The sequence below is a fragment of the Oryzias melastigma genome, linkage group LG21 (genome assembly GCF_002922805.2).
Source record: "Oryzias melastigma strain HK-1 linkage group LG21, ASM292280v2, whole genome shotgun sequence".
Classification (NCBI taxonomy): domain Eukaryota; kingdom Metazoa; phylum Chordata; class Actinopteri; order Beloniformes; family Adrianichthyidae; genus Oryzias; species Oryzias melastigma.
Window position 1 is genome coordinate 18965632 of NC_050532.1, and position 21663 is coordinate 18987294.

The window sequence follows — 21663 nt, forward strand, 5'->3', positions numbered from 1 at the left end:
TATTAGCTTAGTTTACTGTACGAACCCTTAATTCAAATGTAATAGAAAATAGTTTAAATAAAAAAAATAGTAGCTTTTTGCTCTTAACACAAGATATGTTCAAATAAATCTCTTTATTGTCATTATTTACTGAAATACCAGTAAACAGCATAAGATACTGACATTTAATGGACAAGAAACCAACGATAAAAGGAACATAAACTGCTTTTCTTATTAGTGTTACTCACATCCCCACAGTCTTTCCATTTCTATGCTACGTTGCCAAGGCAACAAGGAGAACCCAATGAACATTTCATCATATTGCCTTTTTCAAGTTAAGCTCATTTCCTTGTGATCATCAGGGGAAGGTTTACGATCTAACAATTAAACTCTTCAGGGAAGTCAGCGATTTTATGGAATCCGATGGATCAGATTCTTGAATCCTACAAAGTCATGTTGCCCTTTCTTTGTCTCTGCTATTATCATGGCATGCTGGAATTTTGCTGACAGGGTGCATGTTTTATGATACCTCCAAATTCTGGCAGAAGCTTTAAGTTTGCTGTAGAGGGGGCTGAAGCATCTGTCAGGGATGGACTTCTGATTTTTTGGAAGAAAATATTTTTTAAAGCTTGCATTTTTTTATTCTACCGCAAGCTCAGAGTGTTTCACCCAAAAAAGAAGACCATCTTAGTTTGTCTGAAGATCTGCTGCAAAGTTTTATTGAATTTTAATCTTCCTGACAGGATAATTACATACAACAGAAGAGCTTCTACTGAAAAACAATAAACAGTGTTTTAGTTTGAGCCACACTCTTCTTCCCCTCAGGACTCATTTCTGAGGTGAGCACGAGGACTGTCGGAGGGGAGGCGAGGCAGATGAAGCTCTGGTGCTGGTCCAGCCCTCCTCTCGCCTCCTCTTCCTCCTCTGCAGCAGCGGCAGGACTCTCGGCAGCATCACACCATGGTGGCTGCACGCACCTCCACGCGTTCCTCCCAAACTGCCGACTGGATTAATAGCCTGGATAAGAGGTAATCTATTTCTGAGCCACTTGTTTTACTCACTTGATGTAAGATTTAGAACTGAGCCACCTTAACCAGCCTGTGCTTCAACAGCTGCATTGTTGATGGAGTTGAATTTTCTCTGCAGAAGCGGAGCGGAGAAGGTGGATTTTTTTTTTTTTTTTGGCCAGCTCCAAGGTGATTGGTGTGCACTTTCTGTGCCTTTGACCTCTGATTTAATTTATTTGGTTGAGTATCTACAACACTCATTTCTAATTTCAACAACTACATCTTTGTCACAACTTGGAAATAATCTACTACTTTGGGAAATCAGTGTGTTGGAACAATTTGAGCCACTTAAGAGAAGAAAGAAATGGAGAAGATTTCATGTGTGTGACAGGCTGAGATTTAAACAGGTCACCAGGATGGAGAGATAGAGAGCAGGGGATGCAGAAAACGTCCAAAGTACAGAAGCTATAAAAAGCTGAGTGATGCAGTGTGCCAGATGTGTTTACACAGCAATATCCCCCTGGCTGATGCTTGAAGCCACCTGCTCCACTTGAATCAATTCAGTTCTTATGACTCACCTTTTTTGAGCATTGAAATGCAGAGGGACACGTGTGTCTCCAGGTGAGTCACGGGAAAGTTTTGGAAGAAATGAGGCAGAATGGAAAAAAAATCCCGTTGGGAAAGAAAACTAAGCGACACTTTTGACTCTTCAGGAAGTTTTTTAACAGCTTTAACAGCAGATGAAACAGGTTGTTATTTTTTCTGATGCAGCAGGATTTAGTGACAGCATCCATAGAGGGGAGCTGATCATTAGCTTCAGCAGGGCTGAAAATAAAGATCCTGCAGTCTTTCTGTCCTCAGCTGTGGGGGCAGCATACCAACCCCCCAGGCAGTCTGTGGGTACACTCCTCACAGAGAAGTGATAGGGAATCAGATGCAGCTGTTCATTTATAATTTTGGAGGAAGGACTAGCGTTAATGATCCGAATGGTTTTAAATAGGGGTGTTACAACAATTCGATTCAATTGAAATCCAAATATATCTTTTCAAGTATTGATTTATTTTATTTAGGAACGATTTGAATTTTAGGCTTGAATACCTTTTAGCCGAAAGAGTTGGATGTCTATGAATGCTGAGCTTTAGTTCACATGGAGAATCCTCACTTTGCTTTGACCCTTCTTGAGCACAGCATCCATTAAGAGATGATGATGATGAAGGTGACAATGTCCTATTTAGACTTAAAGGTGACATGAAAACAAAGAGCTGAATGACTAGGCTTAAAATTTGATTATCTAAAATTTTACATTGATTTGACAAATTTTTTGAACCATTTTTTCTACAAGTAATTATTATTTTCGGCCAAAACACAGTTTGTGGTTTATTTTTACATGTTAGAATTCATCATTTTTAATAAAGTTTCACTTTTTTCAGCTATTTGTTATTTAAAAAGAGTTTTCAAAACCAAAGAAAATTTATTTTAGAACGGAAATGTGACCAAACATTGACAATTTATGGAACAAAAACATCTATTTTGAACTTTGAAATATAATTAGAATATTGGCGGCTATATGCGTATGCATATATTTACTTTTAATTTTTGTTAAAAGGGACATCAACTTAGCTCTAAGCTATTTTAGAACCCCACTTCAAAGGGAACTTGGCAACTCTTGCATTAAAAAAAAGTTTTTTTTCTTTAAAGTACATTTTTTAATTAATTAAAGTGAAATAAAACACATCCTATTTTGGTAGTTTTCACTGAATTAAGTTGATCTGTGATCAGAATTTCTTAAAACATTTACAAAGACTGGGAACTGTGTTTTACTGGATTTTAAGACAAATGTTATATGAGACATAAATCTATTTCAATTTGGAAAAATTAGAAATAAAGTCAACAAAATGATAATATCATCAATCCTTTGAAAATTTGATTTGAAATTGTATTTTGAAGTCCTTTAATTCACCTTTACAACCTTGTGGCGATGGGTTTTTCTTTGAAGATGCATTTTAAAGAGAAAAAAGTGACCAAAATTCTGGAATAGAACAGAAACGTCACACAGCAAAGCTGCGCTTACTGTATAATAAACTTCATGACGAGAATGTAGAAAAAAATGCATCACCCTTTTTTTTTTTTTGCTGAAAAATCCCTATTTTGGGGAATAACTTGACAAAATTGAATTATATTTGTTGCAAAAATTAAAACCAGTTAAACATTTTAGTTTGGAAACCAAAGAATCAGGCTGCATGGTAATAAATATGCTTCTAAACTCCTTCCTCATATAAAGACCTGTGTTTAGGTGTTCGTTAATTGCATGTTAATAGTTTGTATCTTCTTTTTTCTCCAGACCAGAAGAGCGTTCCAGTGAAGACGTGGACATCATCCTGGCCCGTCTTAAAAAGGTCAAGGCCTTCAAGGGATTTGACCCCAGTTTGCTGCAGCAGATTTGCTTGTGTGGCTTCTATGAGGGCTTGGAGAAAGGCATCATCTGTAGGTCCAAACCTAAACACCAAGCTACATATCCACAAACTTTTTGTTTTTTTTTTTTGTTTTTTTTAACTTAAGCTGAAATGGTGTCATTTTTTTTAAGTGTATCGCCAAGGAGACATTGGAACCAGCTGGTACGCTGTGCTGTCTGGCTCTCTGGATGTGAAAGTGTCTGAGACTTCAAGTTATCAGGTACAAGAACAAACAATATCACTTAAAACCGGAGAACTTTTATGTTAAGTTTGACTAAAAATAGTTTCATTTTCAACGACAAAAACTAACTTTTGTGCTTAAAAGAAGATTTACATGGACTAAGTCGGGCACAGAAATAACCAAAGGGAGTCTACAATCCCCCATTAACCAGAGTAAAGAAAATCATTGTTAAAAAATTATACATTTAACTAAAATGGCCACAAACTAGCACTATTATAATGACAGTTGCAATGACACATCATAGACTGCTGTTCAAGAATGAGAGTTTGCTATTGCTTCACATGTATGAGTAATAAATAATCTTTCTTTCAAGTTTTTAGCTTTTTCTTTCTTTTTTTTTTTACAGGAAATTTTGATTTATTGTAAAGAAATTAAAACCACATTCAGTCTTCTTTGAAGTGTTGGTTGCAAATATCAGGATTGATAGTTGCTGAATATCTATCAATCCTGAGGTCTTGTGTCTCTTTAATACTTTATTTGACTGGATTAAATCCGTCTTAATTCTGTAGAAAAAGAGAATTGTTCAAATCAAAAAGCGCCCCCTGGTGGATGATATTGATTTCATGCGGTAATCTGACTATATTAACAATGAAGATGCTAAACAGAATATACTTTAACGAAATATGAATATAAATAAATGAGAAAAGACTCCATTAATGTTAAATGTGTGTGTCTAAAAATAAGGTATACACATTTATGCTCAATCATCTTCCTTGTTTTAGAATCATTGACAGGTTATTTATTAAAAACTGTTTCTCATGTGGAGTATTTGCCACAAATGCAGCTGGTAATTGGTGATCACCTCCATTCCTGGGAGATTTAAGACATTAAATATTCACATCACTTAAAGAATGTTTTTTTCTGTCACCATTGTCTTGTAAATTACTTAATAATACGCAATACATTAAGATTGAATTTTATTTAAAGGTAAAAATGAAGCATTACTGTCTCAGAATTGTAATCTGTTACATGAGTTCTGTGTGTCTTTGAATGTACTTTATTTGTAATACCAGTGGAGATAAAACAAAATCAGCTTTTAGGTTTACTTTTGGTAAAGTTAAAGCACAGGGAGTAGAACAGAAGGGCCGACCCTCAGCTTTAGTCAGTTTAGTCCAAAAAAATGTAAATGTTCTTCTTTGAGAGACAAAAACTAGAACTTAAGGCATCAAAGAGACTAATATTGCTACATTTGTTAGCCCAAAACAGCTTAGTGGAATTATTAAAACACTATTTTTTCATTTCTGATTGGATAGCTATGGTGACTCACCCAAACCAAACCAGGTATCAACATTTTACACAAACTCTTCAGGGATTTTTCTATACTTTGTATTTGACTTTTTCTTGGTCCAGTTTATGTTGCATCCTTCATGGTTGCTTCTTCACAGGATGGTGTCACCATCTGCACATTGGGGACCGGAACAGCGTTTGGGGAGTCGATCCTGGATAACACCCCCAGGCACGCTACCATTGTCACTCGTGAGTTCAGCGAGCTCCTACGCATTGAGCAGAAGGAGTTCAGGTCTCTGTGGGAGGTAAGCTGGGCTCCATCTGTACTCGGACAATAAGATTACAGACTTTTCTAGTCTGCATTACAGTCATCAGACCTCATATTGAAGATAAAATGTGCAGTGTTCATGGATGCACTTTTTAAATGTAGAGCCTTAAATTATGTGAAAATGAGAGAAAATACTCAATAATGACCAGGTGAATATGTTTGTTTTTAAAGCTAAAGACTGTAGACTTGACATTTGAGATTTGATCCAGTTGTTCAAGTCAAACAACGAGTTCAAATGACCATTTTGAGCCATTTAGATGTTTATATGTTCAACTATAACACACAAGCATTTGCTATTTAAAATATGAAGAGTTTGATCTTTTTTTCTTCAAGAATTCCCATACATTTAACCTAGTGGCAAGAATTTGTCCTTCATCTGGGAGACCCAGTCCTGGTCAGAGGTTCCCTGCCAACCCATAACATGCAAAAAAAAATCATGCCAACTCGGATTCCAATCACATCACTCCCAAATCCGAATCCCTGATTGGTCAAAGTTTGACCTGGTAACACCGGAATCTCACATTTAGTAGCAGCATGTTTTGTACGTGGAGCTAGAAAACTGTTGTAGAAACTTGTGTAGCTACGCCTGAACTTAAGAGGAATGTGGAAGCCTGAAACGTGCATTCATGCACTGTAACTGCTGTTGCAGTTTCATTCAGATAACTCTGGTAGCAGGAACTGTCTTGACGCGTGCGTCAGAAAAAAGGGTCGTTGTTCTTCCTTTTTTTATGCAATTTATTTTTCATGCAATTTATTTTCTTTAAAATCACAAAGTACAAAATAAAATCATAAGAAAATATCTTTTAAAGCAAATAAATGTACTAAACACAACAATAACACAATAACACGGTCTATGATTAATGTGCTGCAGTGCTCCTCAAGTTTTAAATCTTTGACAAGTACAACCAACGTCAACAGACATAACTTTAACTCTTCGTCTGAAGAGTGATGGAGGACAGGAAGATAAATTAGCTGCTCTCCAATGACGGTGGACTCCTGGTAGCAACATAACAAAATGGAGAAAGGTCCATAAAGACTGGAGACTGAACAATGCTGGAGAAGCATATGAAACAGAGAAACATCACTACACAATAAAGCTTAGTGGCAAATGGAGTCTAGAGTAGAATTCAAGGAACAAGATCCTGCAACCATTATAGTATTAGACATCCAAGAAGAACTGGGAAGAACTGAAGAGCCTAACATGATCCACATCTCCTGGCTATGGAAACGGACTAACACCTGGTAGCATATATGAGTGACTGACTGGAGATAATCAGTTTTAGGAGATATCAGGAGTATAACATCATTGTTGTTGAACTGACTGTTTAATTATTCGAAATGTAAAATCTCAAACTATAAAAATAAAAAAGTCAGTTCCTGTTTCCACCAATCTGCTGAGTTTATCTTTTGACCAGCAGATGGAAGCACAGCACAGAAGGAATTGACTCCTGACTCCAGTTTAATTCATTTTATGTAATTTTTTTGTAAACTGACCACAAATATTTGAAAACTAAGTTTCCCTATGACAAAATACTTTACTGTCCTCAAATTATAGACATATAGATATGAATTTAACTCATGGTGGACATAGGTGTCATCATTGGTCACTCAGCTCAGCCCCCCCTCTACACACGGGCTGGTTTCCTGAGACAGGCAGCTCTTTTTGTTTTGGACCACAGAGCATCAACAGGTCAGATGAAGTCTGTCTGTGGGAGTTTGGTCAGGAGAGATCTGGACACTTTGATCTGGTAGAACCTGTATAGTTTACTCTGGATAACAGCAAAAGTGAGAGCAGTATTTTCACGTCTGCTGCGAGGTTTGTCTCTAACTTTGTTTTACCGGTTCTGTTTATTGTAACAAGAACATGACGTCAAACTGATTTGATTCTGTGCTAATATATGAGACAGTGATATCACTTTTTATAAAGGGATGATCTTTTCATGTTTGTCTTCATGTTTAATGCATGACTGAAATAGAGTATGTTTTTGTATTTTAATTTTTGATGAAGTTTAATTGAGATGTTTGTTTTTTTTTTAAGGAATTTAATTTGATTTAACACAATAAAATCTTTCTATTTCTAGTAGAAACAAATAATCAACCTAGTGTCTCAACACAAAAAAGCACAGAATACATGTTTTGTTGTTTATTTAATTAATTTCGATAAATTGAGATAAACTTGTATTTGATTTCAGAGAAATATAGTAAAAGTACATAGTAATTTTAATTCTAGTAAGGGTTATATAAGGCGACTAACATGTGATATGTCTATTTGTTTAATATACATTCAAATATGGAAAATATTTATTTTATTATTTTCTTTTATTTCAAACACGCACATTTTGACCAGATAAACGAGGAAGAGAATTTAATGTAAAAACTAAATACAAAATCTTGTATCCAAAAGATTTTTCTATGGCAAGCAACAAATATTAAACAAAAAGTTTATTTTTTGCTGCAAAAAATAAATAAATAAAAATCTAAAAAAATATATCAGGTTCTAATTTAGATTCCAATTATTCGTTCCTTTTAACTGGATGGATACATGGCAGTGTCATTAAAAAATATATATAACACAATATTTTCCATGTTGTTTTCATTTCTAATTCAACTAGTTGTCCAAATGAAAATCCTTTCCTGAAATCATTTTATTTGTTGTTATTTTGCCACTAAATGTCCCTTTTAAATAATTTATTCTCTTTTTTTCATTAAAAATGAACACTTGATGATATAACGGTTAAATTAAAATCTACGTGAATTCTTCTCCAACAAGATCTCCTGGCTGTCTTAACAGTGTCTGTTGACATTCAGCTTCTGCAGAAAGCCATGGTTTTAGTGAAGCTGTGTTTTGTGGTGCATGAAAAATGTGAAGCTGTGTGAGGTCAGTTCTCTCACTGCTTACAGCCTGAAAGCTACAGCGAGTAAAGAAATGCAGCCACCTGATTTGAGGATGGAGTAAAGAATGGATGCTTGGGGGTGAACACATTAGCTTGGAGGGAAAAGCAAAAGCAGTTTGCACACCATGTTGTTGCACGATTCCACTGATGAAGCACCAGGTCCTCTTTTGTTTATTCATCACTGCAGATGTCTTCCTTTAAAATGAAAGTATAGATATTTAAATAAGTGGCTTTGATCATATTATTTGTGCAACAAAAACTCATCTCACCAAAAAATCTGATGCATGACATTTAAAATTGTTTTCATTGTGTTGCTAACTCTTGCATATACTACGGCAGCAGCTTTCTGCAGCTCTGCACGTGACAGAGCTGGATTCAGAGTCTGGGAGTGCACAGCCGGGTGTTTGTTTAACAGAGCAGACATGAGCCAAACGCAGCATGCAGGGGTGGGGGGCTGACCACAGCTCAGATGTGCTGATCATCAGCTCGGGCTAACCTTTTGTTTCCTGCTTCCGATGGGCGCTTTTACTGAAACAACACAATTGTAATTTGTGTTTTTTGGCGTGTAAGGAAGCTCTGCTGCAGCAGGTTATGACCTTTATGTGACCTGGACAGGATTCTGGTGGTTTTACCTTAAATATGACGTCTTGCAAAGCACTATGGGGAGGTATTTTTTATTCTTTTGCTGTCTGGTTTTTAATGACACAGCATTGGAAGTGCTTGGGGCTCGCCTGTTGAGTGTTTGGTGTGTCGCTGTGGAAGCAGCCTGATGGGCCGTCAGTGGAGACGGATGATGAACAGGAAGCAACAGAGATGCGGCATGCCCCTCTGAGCGCCGGGTGAGGGGGTGGTCAGAAAAAAACAAGAGTCTAAGCCGAAGTCTATTCAGTAAAAGGATATCCGTGCAAGTCTTGACTGTGCGCTGATCTTTATCAAATTGGACGCGTATGTCTGTGTATGGCAATATGTCATATCTAATCCAACTTTATATAGAAATCACAAATTCCAGAGTCTGAGCTCTGAAACCAGTAAATGTACTTTTTGGAGACTTGCAGTTAAACGGAAGTTTGATTTACAGTACTTCAAGAGGCACTTTTCCACATTTGCAGACTTCTTAACTTTAAAGATTAAAATGCAAGTTAGTTTCATTTTAGAGTTTGGCCATGAAAGTATTTTATTTTGTTTTTGAAAACAGTACAGTTTTAAAAAGTTCTGTTTCAGTAAGAAAAGATCGTAGGAATGCAAATAAAGTAAGACTTATTTGTAAAACAAAGTTGTGATGGTCTTTATTGGTTATGTTCTGGGCTGATGACATCCTGCATGCTGGTGGGAGAAGCTTGAATCTTAGAGGAATAAAATGGTAAATGGTAAATGGCGTATACTTGTATAGCGCTTTCTACTCTCCTTCGAGGGCCCAAAGCGCTTCACAGTCACAGACCCATTCACCCATTCACGCACACATTCACACCCCAGAACCTTGATGCAAAGGTTGATCCAGGTGGAGGATAAGGTGGAACAGGATCGGCAAAACCGTCTAGACCGTAGGTCTGCAACCTGCGGCTCTAGAGCCACACGTGACTCTTTTATCTCTCCATGCTGGCTCCTTGGCCAAACATAAAATAGGTTAGGGAGACTGCTGACCCAGCCATGTCGACCTTTGGAGTCACTGCTAATGTCTGCCTAACCAAAACTACCCAAAGAAAACAAATAAACAAAGCCAGCAAACTAAGACTACCAAGGTCTAACCCCAAACTAAAATAACAAAACCCAGCAATGTAAGACTGCTGAGGACAAAGAGGGGAAATAGAACAAAAAATAAATAAATAAAAGAAAAATAAAATAGCAATTTTTTAAAGTAAGGATTATTTTTTGCACAGAGCATCTTTTATTTTGAAAATAAGGCATTTGAGCTTCTGTCAAACGTAAAAAAAAAAAAAAAATCAAATTTAGAGATGCTTGGTTTTTTTTTATATTTTTGCTCTTGTTCGTGCCAAAAAACAAACATATTTCAATTTATTATATAAAAAAACAAGGTCATAAATGCAAATCCAAATTTCTTAAAGGCTAAAGCAAGACTTTGCGGCTCTCTCTAGGTTTTGATCTGTAGAGAATGAGTCCAAATGGGTCTTTTACTGTTAAAAGTTGCCGACCCCTGGTCTAGAATATAGAGAAATAAACGTCCATGAATTCAAAAGCAGATTTATGGTTGTCTGAAAAGAAAAAGCAGGAAATTTAGCTATTAGTTTTAGAGTTAAGGCTTACTTGATGGAGTGACGTAAGAACCTAGCTTGCCTGCACCAAAGCTTCACAACAGTTTTAAAAACTTGTATATTTGGTGCTTTTTGGATAAAAAAAAATAACATAAATAAAGAAATGAAGTAAACAGAATTAAATAAAAATTACAAAAAAACACACCCTTTGTGAGATATCTTATTAATCTTATCCTAGATAGCAACGTCCAGCTAAATTTGTTGCAGTGGGGGCATTTCCTGTCCTGTCAGACAGAAGTGATCTGTGGTTGGAGATGATAAATTGATGTTAGGAGAGATGTTGGACAGTGAGTCAGTCTCTCCTATATAACTTTTTAAAAAGAGAAAAAAGGGAGAAAAAAGCTTGTACTTCATTCTGCTCTTGTATCCTTTAAGTTGATTTCACATTTTGTTTCTACTTTGTGTCTAAAAAATGCCGCCATTTATCTGTCCATTCCAGAAAACAGAAAAAGTTTGATCAAATGTGTTTTTTTCTTCAAGTAATATCCAATTAAGTGTTAAAATATATTTTTTTCGAACAGCTCTCCAGATAGGAAGCTGAGATTAAAAGCGTGTAAAACCTTACATCATCAACCTCCTCTTTAAGCAGGCAGGCTGCAGTATTCAGTTTGCTCTTCTCTCAAGGACGTGGAGCGTGTGGTCTTATCTCTAACCTTGTTACTTATCAGAGACTGAAGAGACGGCTGTATTGAACTTCCTGAGCAACTGAGAAATGGCCCCCTGGATCATGAGTTTATATGTGGATCCTAACAACGTTAGATTTTTAGGAGCAGTTTGTAGAGGACCTGCTGTCTGTGGACATAAATACTTTCATCTTAAAACATGTATTCAGTTACACATCTTGACATTTCAGTCATTGACTGACTGAGAAACTTCAACTGTTTTTTCTAAATTATTATTATTTTTTTTTGCTTTGGCAACACAATCTATGCATTTTTGTTATTAATATGAATATAAAGTATCCTTAAATATAAACATTATACTTTTATATACACTATTTGCCTAATATTCTTTCAGGTGATGTCCCTGGATGAGCTTAAAAGAAGAGTTAATCAGGATTTCTCTGTTATCTATAATTGCATTTAAGTGACAGAAAACTTTGTAGATAGATGATAAAGACTAAAATTAAAAAAGAGATAATTTACTCTATGAAAGCAAAGGCTGAAACATCCTTTTAAACTGTAAATTATTTTATGTTCACAACATTGGATTAAATTTGCTTTTTTAATTTCAATTCTTGTTGTAATTTATGAAATTCGCCCAAATGCTTCATTCAAACATTAAGTTTGTCTGCAATAAACATTTGTTTTGAACTTGTTGAATATTTCCCTGAAGCAGCATTTTAAAAGCCTGTTTTTTATTATTGGTTTTGAGTTGTAATCAGTATCCCTCAGGCAGGACCCTTGGCGTGTCAGTACGTTGTAAAAGCAGCAGATCTTCTGGCTTGTGTGCACAGATTAACCTGGGTTTGTGACAGACAAAGGGAGGGGCAGGGACTGAGCATGCTCTGAGAAATCACCTAGCAACTGCTGCTCAGAAGAAGTCAGCAGCTGAGTGGCGCTCTGCTGAGCTGGCGGGCTGGCACAGTCTGCTCACTCCGCTCCCAGAGTGACTCCGAGGCCCAGCTGCATCATGTTGGACCCGCGGACCAGCGTGAGTCTGTTGGAGTAGAAAAACTAAATGCACATGCACACTCGGAGTGTTTGTTTACGCTTGGATTAAGAAGTGTGGAGGATCTTCCAGATTTTCCTGCAAAAAACAAGGCTGCATGGGACACAAACTGGATCTTTAGGTAATCTCTGCACAACTCATGCATGCATTTGAAGTTAAAGAGTCAGGAGCAAATGTTGCATTTGTCATTTACTCATAATTATGTTTGCAGAGTTGTTATTAGATTGTCAGGAACTGATTTTGTGGTTTTCATTTTATCCCGTTGAACAAAGTTAAATGTAAATCTTCAAAATTATCCTAAAAAAAATCAAGATTTTACAATCCTGTTTATGTAATATTTTGCAGCAAATGGTCTAAAGTACAGGCGTGCTTTCAGGCACAGTGATGCATAGAATGCATGTACTCAACTGTTAAACTCAGCTTGAACTGAGAGATCAGAGGGAGAACTTGGAAAACAGTGACATTGATCTGCTTTTGCATCAAGATGAGATGTTTTTTTTTCTTCTATTGCATAATTTTTAAAATTTACAAACCGATCTAATCTACTTTTAAACATTCTAAAAAAGACAGGATAGGTTGCTCAACCAGGACCAACAAGCATCAAGAAGAGATGACAGCAAAATCTCATCTGTCATATTTGTAAAAACTGCATGTGCAAATAAATAGAGACAGCACACTGAGCAATTTTCCATTATTTAACAGACAAATTTGTGGAAAAACAAATATGTTTAAAGGCAGCAAGTTACAGACGAAAAAACAAGCGTGAACGTTTGCAGAAAACGATACAACCTTTACATCCTCCGTCAGAGTAACAATAATTGATGGGAAAAACTGGATTATTTTCGTCATAAATTCAGATGACAGAAACAGGTGGTTCTTGGGTTTTATAAAACTAAGAAAGGCATTTATACTGCATGTTTTTAGTTACACAAGGTAAAATAAAAAGCAAAACTGTGAATCTATTAAATAAATTGATCCAATAATGTCTCTGACATTTTAAATCAATTGTTTCAACGGGTTCTGTTTTGAAAATACAGAAACCTGCTTCACACTTTCAGTAGTTTCTGATCTGTTCTGTCCAATGAACCAAAAATACCAGCTTCTATGACATTTGGTCATCAAAATAACATGTTTTATGTACTTTAACTAAAAACAAGGGTATAAGGAAAAATGGATTCAGCGGATATATCGTGATATTTCATTTGGTGATACTTGTTTAGATTTAAAATGCTGAAAAGACAATATTTAGAAACAAAACGTAGTTCAGGGTCTTACTTTTATTTTCCACTTAGACCCCTGACCACTAGTTGGCAGCAAAGCACATTGAGCCTCTTTGAGCAGCTCTACACCAAGACAACGACAAGATCTCATGAGAACCAGCTTGTGTTAAATGCTCAGTCAGCCTTGTGGTATATGTTGTTATGAGACATGTACTACTGTCACAAACGGGCAGACTGCTGGATCCAAGTGAAGCAGATTAATTTGGCATAGACACAACAACAGGTACACAAAGCTAAATCAGGGTCAGGTAGGGAGGGGTCAAGCATGAGCATGAGGGCATACGAGAACAACCAGAGTGGTCAAGGTACAGGCGAGGGTCAGGGCAGGCAGCAGACGAAGCAGGGTCAGATGAATCAGAAGATCAGGTCAGGTCAGGTTGGGACTTCTCAGTGTTGCAAGAAAGGTGGCACAAACAAGACTTCGCACTGAGCAGAGCTCAATGCTCTAACATAATACTGCTGGGGGTGATTACTGATGAGAACCAGCTGCGGGGCTCCTGGGAGTGACAGCAGGGGCTGATGGGAAGTGTATAGAATCAGGAAGTGTTAGTACTCTGGAGATAGTTCCCGCTGATAGCCAGAATCATGACACCTATTTAGTTTTTACTTGGGATGGGTACCGTTCCGAAACTCTGTGTCACGTCGCTGCCAGTATCATATAAAACCGTGGGCTGCTGTGGTCGTTGTTTATTACTAAATGTATCATATCGTCAGACTCTTGCCAATACAAACCTCTAATTAAAAAGCTTTTCAACTGAGCAATTTTTTTTAACTGATTAGACTAAAAGATATTTTTGAGAAATATTTCCTCACACTATACCAAAATTCAGATTAATTTCAGTTTAGTTGATTGTCAATAATTAAGTTAAGTAAATATATGACTGAAAAGTAACCAACCTTATTTACAACATAAATATTGGACATTTCACAGCATTTTGTGGAGGTTTCTTTGTCATAATGTCAGAAATATCATTGACTGGAGAACAGGGCGGAGTGCCTTTTCTTCGCCTGACAGTGGTGCTAATCCTCTTAAACAACACTTCCACCCTGCACGCTGGGCTCAGCCCCTCAGGGAACTCAGCTCTGTTGGTTCAGAAGCTTGAGTTCATTTGATCATGTGCTCCTCTGTCTAAGTGCATCTCGCTAATCCAAAATCCTTTAATTGTCTGTAAAGATTGACAGGATTACTGATCTGACTGCTTTAACACATTTGCATTGATTAAATGCATAGTTTTGTATTCTACCTGAATATATCATTCTAAATTAATTTTTAAAGGTCTGACTAAATTTATTAGTATGGAATCTGGAGAAAATTCAAGTTGCTGCTCATTGGAAAGTACTGGAGAAACTGAGTTTTGACTAAGAGAGTGGTTCTCTAAAGCACTGCTAAAGCGATTACCCGACCTCAGAGGGGAGAATTTAATTTAAATGAGACCTTTGAGTACATTGCCATCAGAGGAAAAAACAGAGTTCTTGCATTAACTTTGACCTCACTTATCAGCAGATATGAAAGCAGAGATCATCAGGAATGAGGCTAAGTTACCCCACAATTGACTTTTTATTGATTTATGGTTTATCTGCTGCAGCAAATAATTATTTAGTGTCTTTTTTTGAAAGTCATCAATCTACTTGATAAATCCAAGGCAAGAAGACCTTTTCATGTTTTTATATGTACACATCGATAAATCAATGTCTTCATCAAAAGAAGCCAAAAATATAGAATATAAGATGTTTTTCCTTTTTGAAAGTGAAAAAAATCCCCCGAGTAGAATTAGTATTTTCTCTTGGTATGATTTCTTAAAATAAATGTGATTATCTCCCCTTTTGAGACTAAATTTAATCTTGAAATCAGCAATAAACACTCATATTTAGGTATTTTGCTCTGATAATTGGAATTCTTAATTAAAATACTTCATAACTACTTATACTTTTCCTCTCAAAGTCTCCTATTTTAAGTACTACAACAGTCCAACTATTCTTTCTTCCAGACCAATTAATTAAAACTAGACTATACTTACATATTTCACCACAAATTTGTTCAAATTAAATGTTATTTATCAGTCAAAAAAAAAATAATTCGACAAGAGATTTGACTTAAAATGACCTGTTTTAAAGCTCAAGGGACTTAACTGAAAAATTCAAGACTTATTGTCTTAAAAGAAGTCATTACATAATACTGATAAGTTACTAATAAGGGAATTTTATTCTATAACAAATGTAAAAAGAAATAATGAGTTAGAAATATATTTAAGACAAATATTTGTGTTTTTGTTGTGTATGTGTCACAAATGGGACAGGAATGCTCTTATGAACTTTTTAGATGTTTATATATTTTTTTTGGTGGGAATGAAGAAAAAGAGTAAAATAACGACTTTGTCCTCAAACACAGAAAGTAACTGAAAAACAAGACCACTTTAAGCATTTATGACTTTATATAGGCGTTTGTGCACCATAATAGAAGCCCACATTCACGCAAAGATGTCCTACTTTTCAAAAACTGAATGAAAATCACACTGAAAATGAAATACAAAGGCTCTCTTTGACTACGCCACATATTCCAAAATGCCGCAGCGCGATGACCTCAATGCAAGTTTTCAGCAAATTCTACAGCTGGTCATTTTTACACGCAAGGTAAAAGAAAAAGCTAAAATTTTATGGCAACTGGAGGATTTTTCTCTAATAGTTGACATCGGTTAAAAGCTGCCAGGGCACATCTTGAGGTCATGTGGTGGGAGTCTGAGGATGACGAAATTGGGCGACAGGTCGGTGGCAGCTCTTTGAGGGATGGATTTACAGATCTGTTTGTGGCAGGGGGTTTTAGGGAGTGTTCAGATGAAGTCACTCCCTCCTCTGCCTGTTTAGATATTTGTTTAACAGCTTCAAAATGTTGACTTAAACCTCTGAAGACTGAAGTCTGGTTTGTTTTGTACAAAAAGCAGAACATTTTGTCTGAGGTACAGTGGTGTCAATTTTGTCTCCAAACATAGAGTTTTTTCCCCTCATTTTCATCACAACACCCCGGCTGAAATGGATCTCTTCTTTTGTATGATTTGTCAAACACTTGAAATGAAAGTGGAGAGCTTTGTGGGGGCGCATGCTAAACACACAAAAAAAAGGCGAAAGTGTGATTTTTCCTGCACCTAGCAGATGGTTACTCTTGTTGCTGCCTTTACTCAACATGGAATCTTCTTCTTGTGCTATTGACATGTGATTTTGCTGCCTTTAAATCAGTCAAAGTCCCACTCTGATCATCTATTGATCTATTTTAAAACATTTTTTTAAATAATGATGGTTATGCCGTTTTAGCCAAAATCAAAATACATAGTTTCTGCAGAGTGGCAGTAGCTTGAAAGAAATTCACCTCTGAGCTGAAGGTGGGAATGCTGATGCAGAGCAACACCTCTTTCTCTGTTTCTGAGAATTTTGTTGCAAGTTTTGGCCCGCCCTGGGTTTTTTCTACCTCTACATCAACTCAAAAGTGCAATTTTACCCTTAATTTTCTTAAAATGTGTCCCCATCATTAGAAAAGAACTTTTAAAAAACATCAAAAACACATTTTTCATTGGAGTGGGTCTTTAAAGAAGTCACTGCTGCTTGTCTTGCGGTTACTGTTGGAGTATTTCGCACACATGAGATGAAATCTAACATTCTCAGTAGAATGAACAGCGGTTTGCCTTTGCAGCCATGCATGCAGGACAAATGTCCTCTTACAGAGTTTGAACAAGCCTGTCGGCAGCCCCACACAAAGTCAAGACACAAATATTTTTAACAACTAGCCACATCTCTGTTGCATCAAAAGCATTGCATTTGCATGAATGTGGGAGTGCAGTACTCCGTGTTATGTAACATCTGTCTGCATGTCACAGCAGCAGTAAACTGCAGGCACGGCAACATTGTCTCGCTTCATTTGCCCCGTGGATTTCTACATTTTGCACAATGTCAGAACAATGGCGCTCAATCTGACCCTGACATGAAAACATAACAAATCCACAAAAATCAATTAAATCTAATTTAACTTGTACACATGAAGGATTTTCATTTAAAGAAATAGTTTTTGTGCTGTCCCCTCTTACTGATCATCAGTCACTGACCCCTGCTAACGTTTGCTTGTTATGACTAATGCGGATGAAATGGCAACAAACACCCCAAACTCCTGCTGATTTGTGCTCATATGGCTAGAAGACAAGGATGTGACTGAATTTATGTCTCGACAAGGCTGCTGCAACAAACAGAGAGCTAATGAGAGCTAGGGGGCTTTTGCAGGGACACACAGAAAAAAAGATGCAACTAATAAATACTTATTCCTTAATGGCATCCTGTGTTTTTTATGTATATGAACTGCTGTCCCGTATTTATGTTAGGAAAGTGGTTTTCTTTTTAAATTTCAGCATTAGGTAATGAGGCTTTTTTGTGTTGGAGTCAGAACCTGCAGGCTTTTTTTCTTTCAGGCGATGTATCAAGACTGTGAAAAAAGAATTAGTTTATACTCTACAACGACATATTTGAAGAGTGTTCATCCAGATAGAACTAGGGGACAGGTGGGGGCGAGGTCCGCTGCCAAGACGAGCCAGAGGCGTGGTCCACAGCCAATAGCAGGAGCACGGACGATCCACCTGGAATCTGAAATCTTTTCCCCCTCTGGGGAAAGAAGAACAACACATGAATTCCACTGCACCAAACAGAAGCACAGAGGACTAAACTGAGAATAGAGGACAGAACCCCAGTGTCAATGAATAATCAACTTACTATTCAATACAGCTTCATTATTATTTGGAATAAATGAGGATTGTGATGTTTTGACATAATCATAACCAAAAATACCATAGTAAAAAAAAAATGAAAAAATGATGGACTTGACTGATTATATGACTTTTTTCCTGCATAGTTTAAGATTGCAATGCATTTGAAAAAATAACAACAACAAAAAAAGCATAAATGAACACTTTAGATAATTGTTTCTCAATTGTTATTTCTTTTCTCTTTGTTGGTTTTAATGGTGAAAGAAAGAACATGTCACCTGAAGACTCAAAACTTTACTTTTTGTGTCATTTGATTCTGTGCTTTTTGAGTTGTAAAATGTCAGAACAAATTTGGAATTATGGTCCTGAGAGAACATTTGCTCATAACTTTATCTACTTCTGTCAAATCAAAAACAGAATACACAACCTTTGATATTTTACATAATTTAAGCAGGAATGTATTTTTATCAAATAATTATCTGTGAAACTAAAATTTTATGTTTTTTTTTTGTAGAAATTCTACTTTTGCATGGCCGGGTTACTCGTCCCACCTTACGGTGTGATGGAAAGCACCTGCGGCTCAGACAGTAAGTTCCTCTTGTGTTTTAGTTTGCAAGGGAAGCTGCAATTTTTCATTTTTTTTCTGATATCTTTTACAATTAAAAAAAATAAAGTTTTAAAAGATTCTTCATGATTAGCATATCTTAAGAGCCTTAACACATCTACATGTATTCTAGTTCTTTGAAGCAAACTTCCTGTGTTGTGACCTTCCACTAACCCTTTACATTTAATATTTATGCTTCTCCGCTGTAACTTAACTCAATATACATTTTGTTTTATTCAGTTAAAATCTTTTAAACTTGCTTTAAAGTCATGTACCATAAAAACATGAACGGCAGCGTGCAGAGAGAGCATTAAATCCGCCGACTTCACAGCTGTGTACGGTCATACAAATTTAATGGTTGTTCGGAAACAATTGATTCACTTTAAATAAAAGTTTTCCCTTTTTTGTACAAATTTTGCTTTTTAAAAATTCAAAAACCTTTAATTCACATCTGCTTTTTGCCTCTGAGTGACAGGAATTCTGTCATGTTTCTTTATCTCTTCAGTGAACTCTACACTGTGTCTGCGATTCACAGTTTATAAATTATGCTGGGATACAAGAGAAAGACATGAAAAGAGCCAATTCCTCCTGATGTGCAGAAAATCCCCAGCAGATCAGTGGGCTTGTAACCGCGGGGTTTCTATAAATTAAAAATGTCTTCAACACTTTTCTTTGCTGCAGCACAGAATTTTCCCTGTATAACATTTTGCTATCAACAAGCTGCATTTGACACAGTTCAAACTGTGCAATGTCAAACAGTTTAGCTGAGAAAAAAACTCAATAAAGAAAATTTAAAAAAAAGTTTGGGTTTTAAAGTTTTGGTCTAAAGTGTGAACTTGAATGTAACTGAGCTGATTAGATTAGATTGACTATTTCAAGCGTCACCAGCAGCATTTACAAAGGAAAGTAAATAAGAAGTATAATAACATTTAAGACAGTTTTAACTCTATATGCGTGACTAAGATAACATTACAGACAATGCATGACCACAACTTTATTTTAAAAATACTTATCAAGATGGCTGATGCTAATCATTTTTGTTTATCAAGGTTTTTTTTTTTTTTTTTCTTGTTTAATGGGTGTCTTTACTGGGTTTGGTGGCTCAAATGATGTGTTTGTAAAACGATGGGTATGACTCGTTGTTGCATTTGGTGTATTTGTATTTTGTTTTTAATAACTAATCTGGTTTTGATTCTCAGTAATTGTTTGACTAATTGTAAGTGATTTTTGTGCTTCCATTTTTTTAAATTCCTTTTTATTTTACTAGGATTGCCTGATAAGGAAAACATTAGCAACAATGCCTTTGTTCCGCTTTCCAAACACCCAAACAAAGTAAGTCTACCAAAAATACACAATATCACACACAAATACATACAAACATAAGACAAAGATGTTAAAATCCTTTTTCTGCATTTTTTTTTTCATTTTTCTGGCTTCTACAGCACAAAATGCAACAATAAAAATAAGATCAGATTTGTCATTACTGTAGAAAACCTTTCACCAAAAAGTTGATTGAAATAGAATCTAAGTTTAAACAAAGTGACAGGACTTTTTGTCTCCATCCCATTTCCTTTCCATATTTTCTCTGCTGTGATTTCCTGCTTGATAACGAGGCACTGAAGCAGATTTATGGCCTCTTAGCGTTGTGGTTTCATTCACAGCACATTTGCCATGTCAAAATAAGAAATCTTTTAGCTGTTTTCCTGTTACATAACAAACAAACGCAGCTGTAATCAAATTTAGCAGACAAGCCGAAAAATAAAAGTCCCTTTTTTTCTTTCTTGCTGGACTCATTTCTCCTGACTAAAACATGAGGCTTTAAATTCTGCACAAGCCGCTCTGCTTTCTGAGACAGGCGGAATGCACTTTAAATCACAAATATGGCGATTTACCACCTCAAATATGAACGTTAAAAAAAGAAAAAAAATACGATCTGTGTGCCTTTGGAGCAAATTGATGCTTCAACTGAGGCACAGAAGGAAGTGACTCGGAAGAAATGGGAAAAGGAATAATTCCAGAACGCTCTGAGCTGGTGATTCAAAGTCAGCTGTTTAAATTAGGCATTTGAATAGAATGGAATAAAGACTTTAGGGAAATTCAGCTGTCCAGCAGTGTACAACAATACGAGCCTCAAAAAATGTATTTAAATTATGTTGCCATCATTTCTCCAACCTGTAATTAAACTGGACTCAGGAGACCATTGTCCAGAGACAGAGTTAGCTCTTTTTGTTTCATTGCAGAAGTCTCTCATCGAGAGTCCAGCCAAACCTCACCCTAAATGCACGTCTCAGGTAGGAAACAGCTCACTTTTAGAGAATACTTTTCCAAATGAGATGTGATTCAGCCTCTGCTGTGCTCAGACGCCCTCCGAGAAGATCCTACACGCTGGGAAGGTTCTTCGGAACGCCATTCTCTCCAAGGCGCCTCACATGATCCGAGACAGGAAGTTCCACCTGAAGACATACAGGTGAGCTGCAACAGGAGACAGAAAGTGACTTTTAACATTAACAGAACTACGATGTAAGTGTGTTCACATAAATATAATGTCACAGTAAGCAAGTTATTTACTGTGACATTCTAGAGAATGCAAAGTATCCTATTTTGAATTTTCAAAAAAAAATTTTTATACATGTTTTAATATTTTTTTCTTCAAAACTCAACATAAAAGAACAATTTTTGATATAAACAAAGCTTTTATCAAAATCATTTATGCTTATAAATTTGTCAAATTTTTTTTAAATCTCAGGAAAAAAATCATTTTTATATAAAAACAAATAAAACATATAAAACATATAAGTTTTATATAAGTACATTGATAAAACAAAAACAATGTTCTTTTATATGAAAGATTGAGGCTCCTTCAAGCAATAATAAGCACATTATTATCACGACAATGTCTCCTTACTTATCACTCATGTTTACCTATGAATAAATCATGATAATCTCATGACAAATCAACAATTTCTGCAA

At 36.1% G+C, this 21663-nt stretch overlaps 1 protein-coding gene across 3 annotated transcripts in view; it reads left to right on the top strand.

The window, feature by feature from the left end:
- Nucleotides 1-344: 344 nt before the first annotated feature.
- Nucleotides 345-21663, top strand: part of rapgef4a (Rap guanine nucleotide exchange factor 4a) — a 31363-nt gene continuing 10044 nt past the window's right edge. Inside the window, exons 1-8 of one of the 3 annotated variants that reach the window (XM_024287194.2) lie at nt 345-1007; nt 3328-3470; nt 3571-3659; nt 5066-5212; nt 18604-18676; nt 19961-20025; nt 20934-20984; nt 21054-21160. In XM_024287194.2, coding sequence (XP_024142962.1) covers nt 940-1007; nt 3328-3470; nt 3571-3659; nt 5066-5212; nt 18604-18676; nt 19961-20025; nt 20934-20984; nt 21054-21160 — 743 coding nt within the window. In that variant the 5' untranslated portion in view covers nt 345-939. Of the gene's footprint in view, nt 1008-3327; nt 3471-3570; nt 3660-5065; nt 5213-5504; nt 7052-11933; nt 12192-18603; nt 18677-19960; nt 20026-20933; nt 20985-21053; nt 21161-21663 lie in introns of those variants that run through there. The other 2 variants (XM_024287196.2, XM_024287195.2) reach the window with 2 other exon arrangements.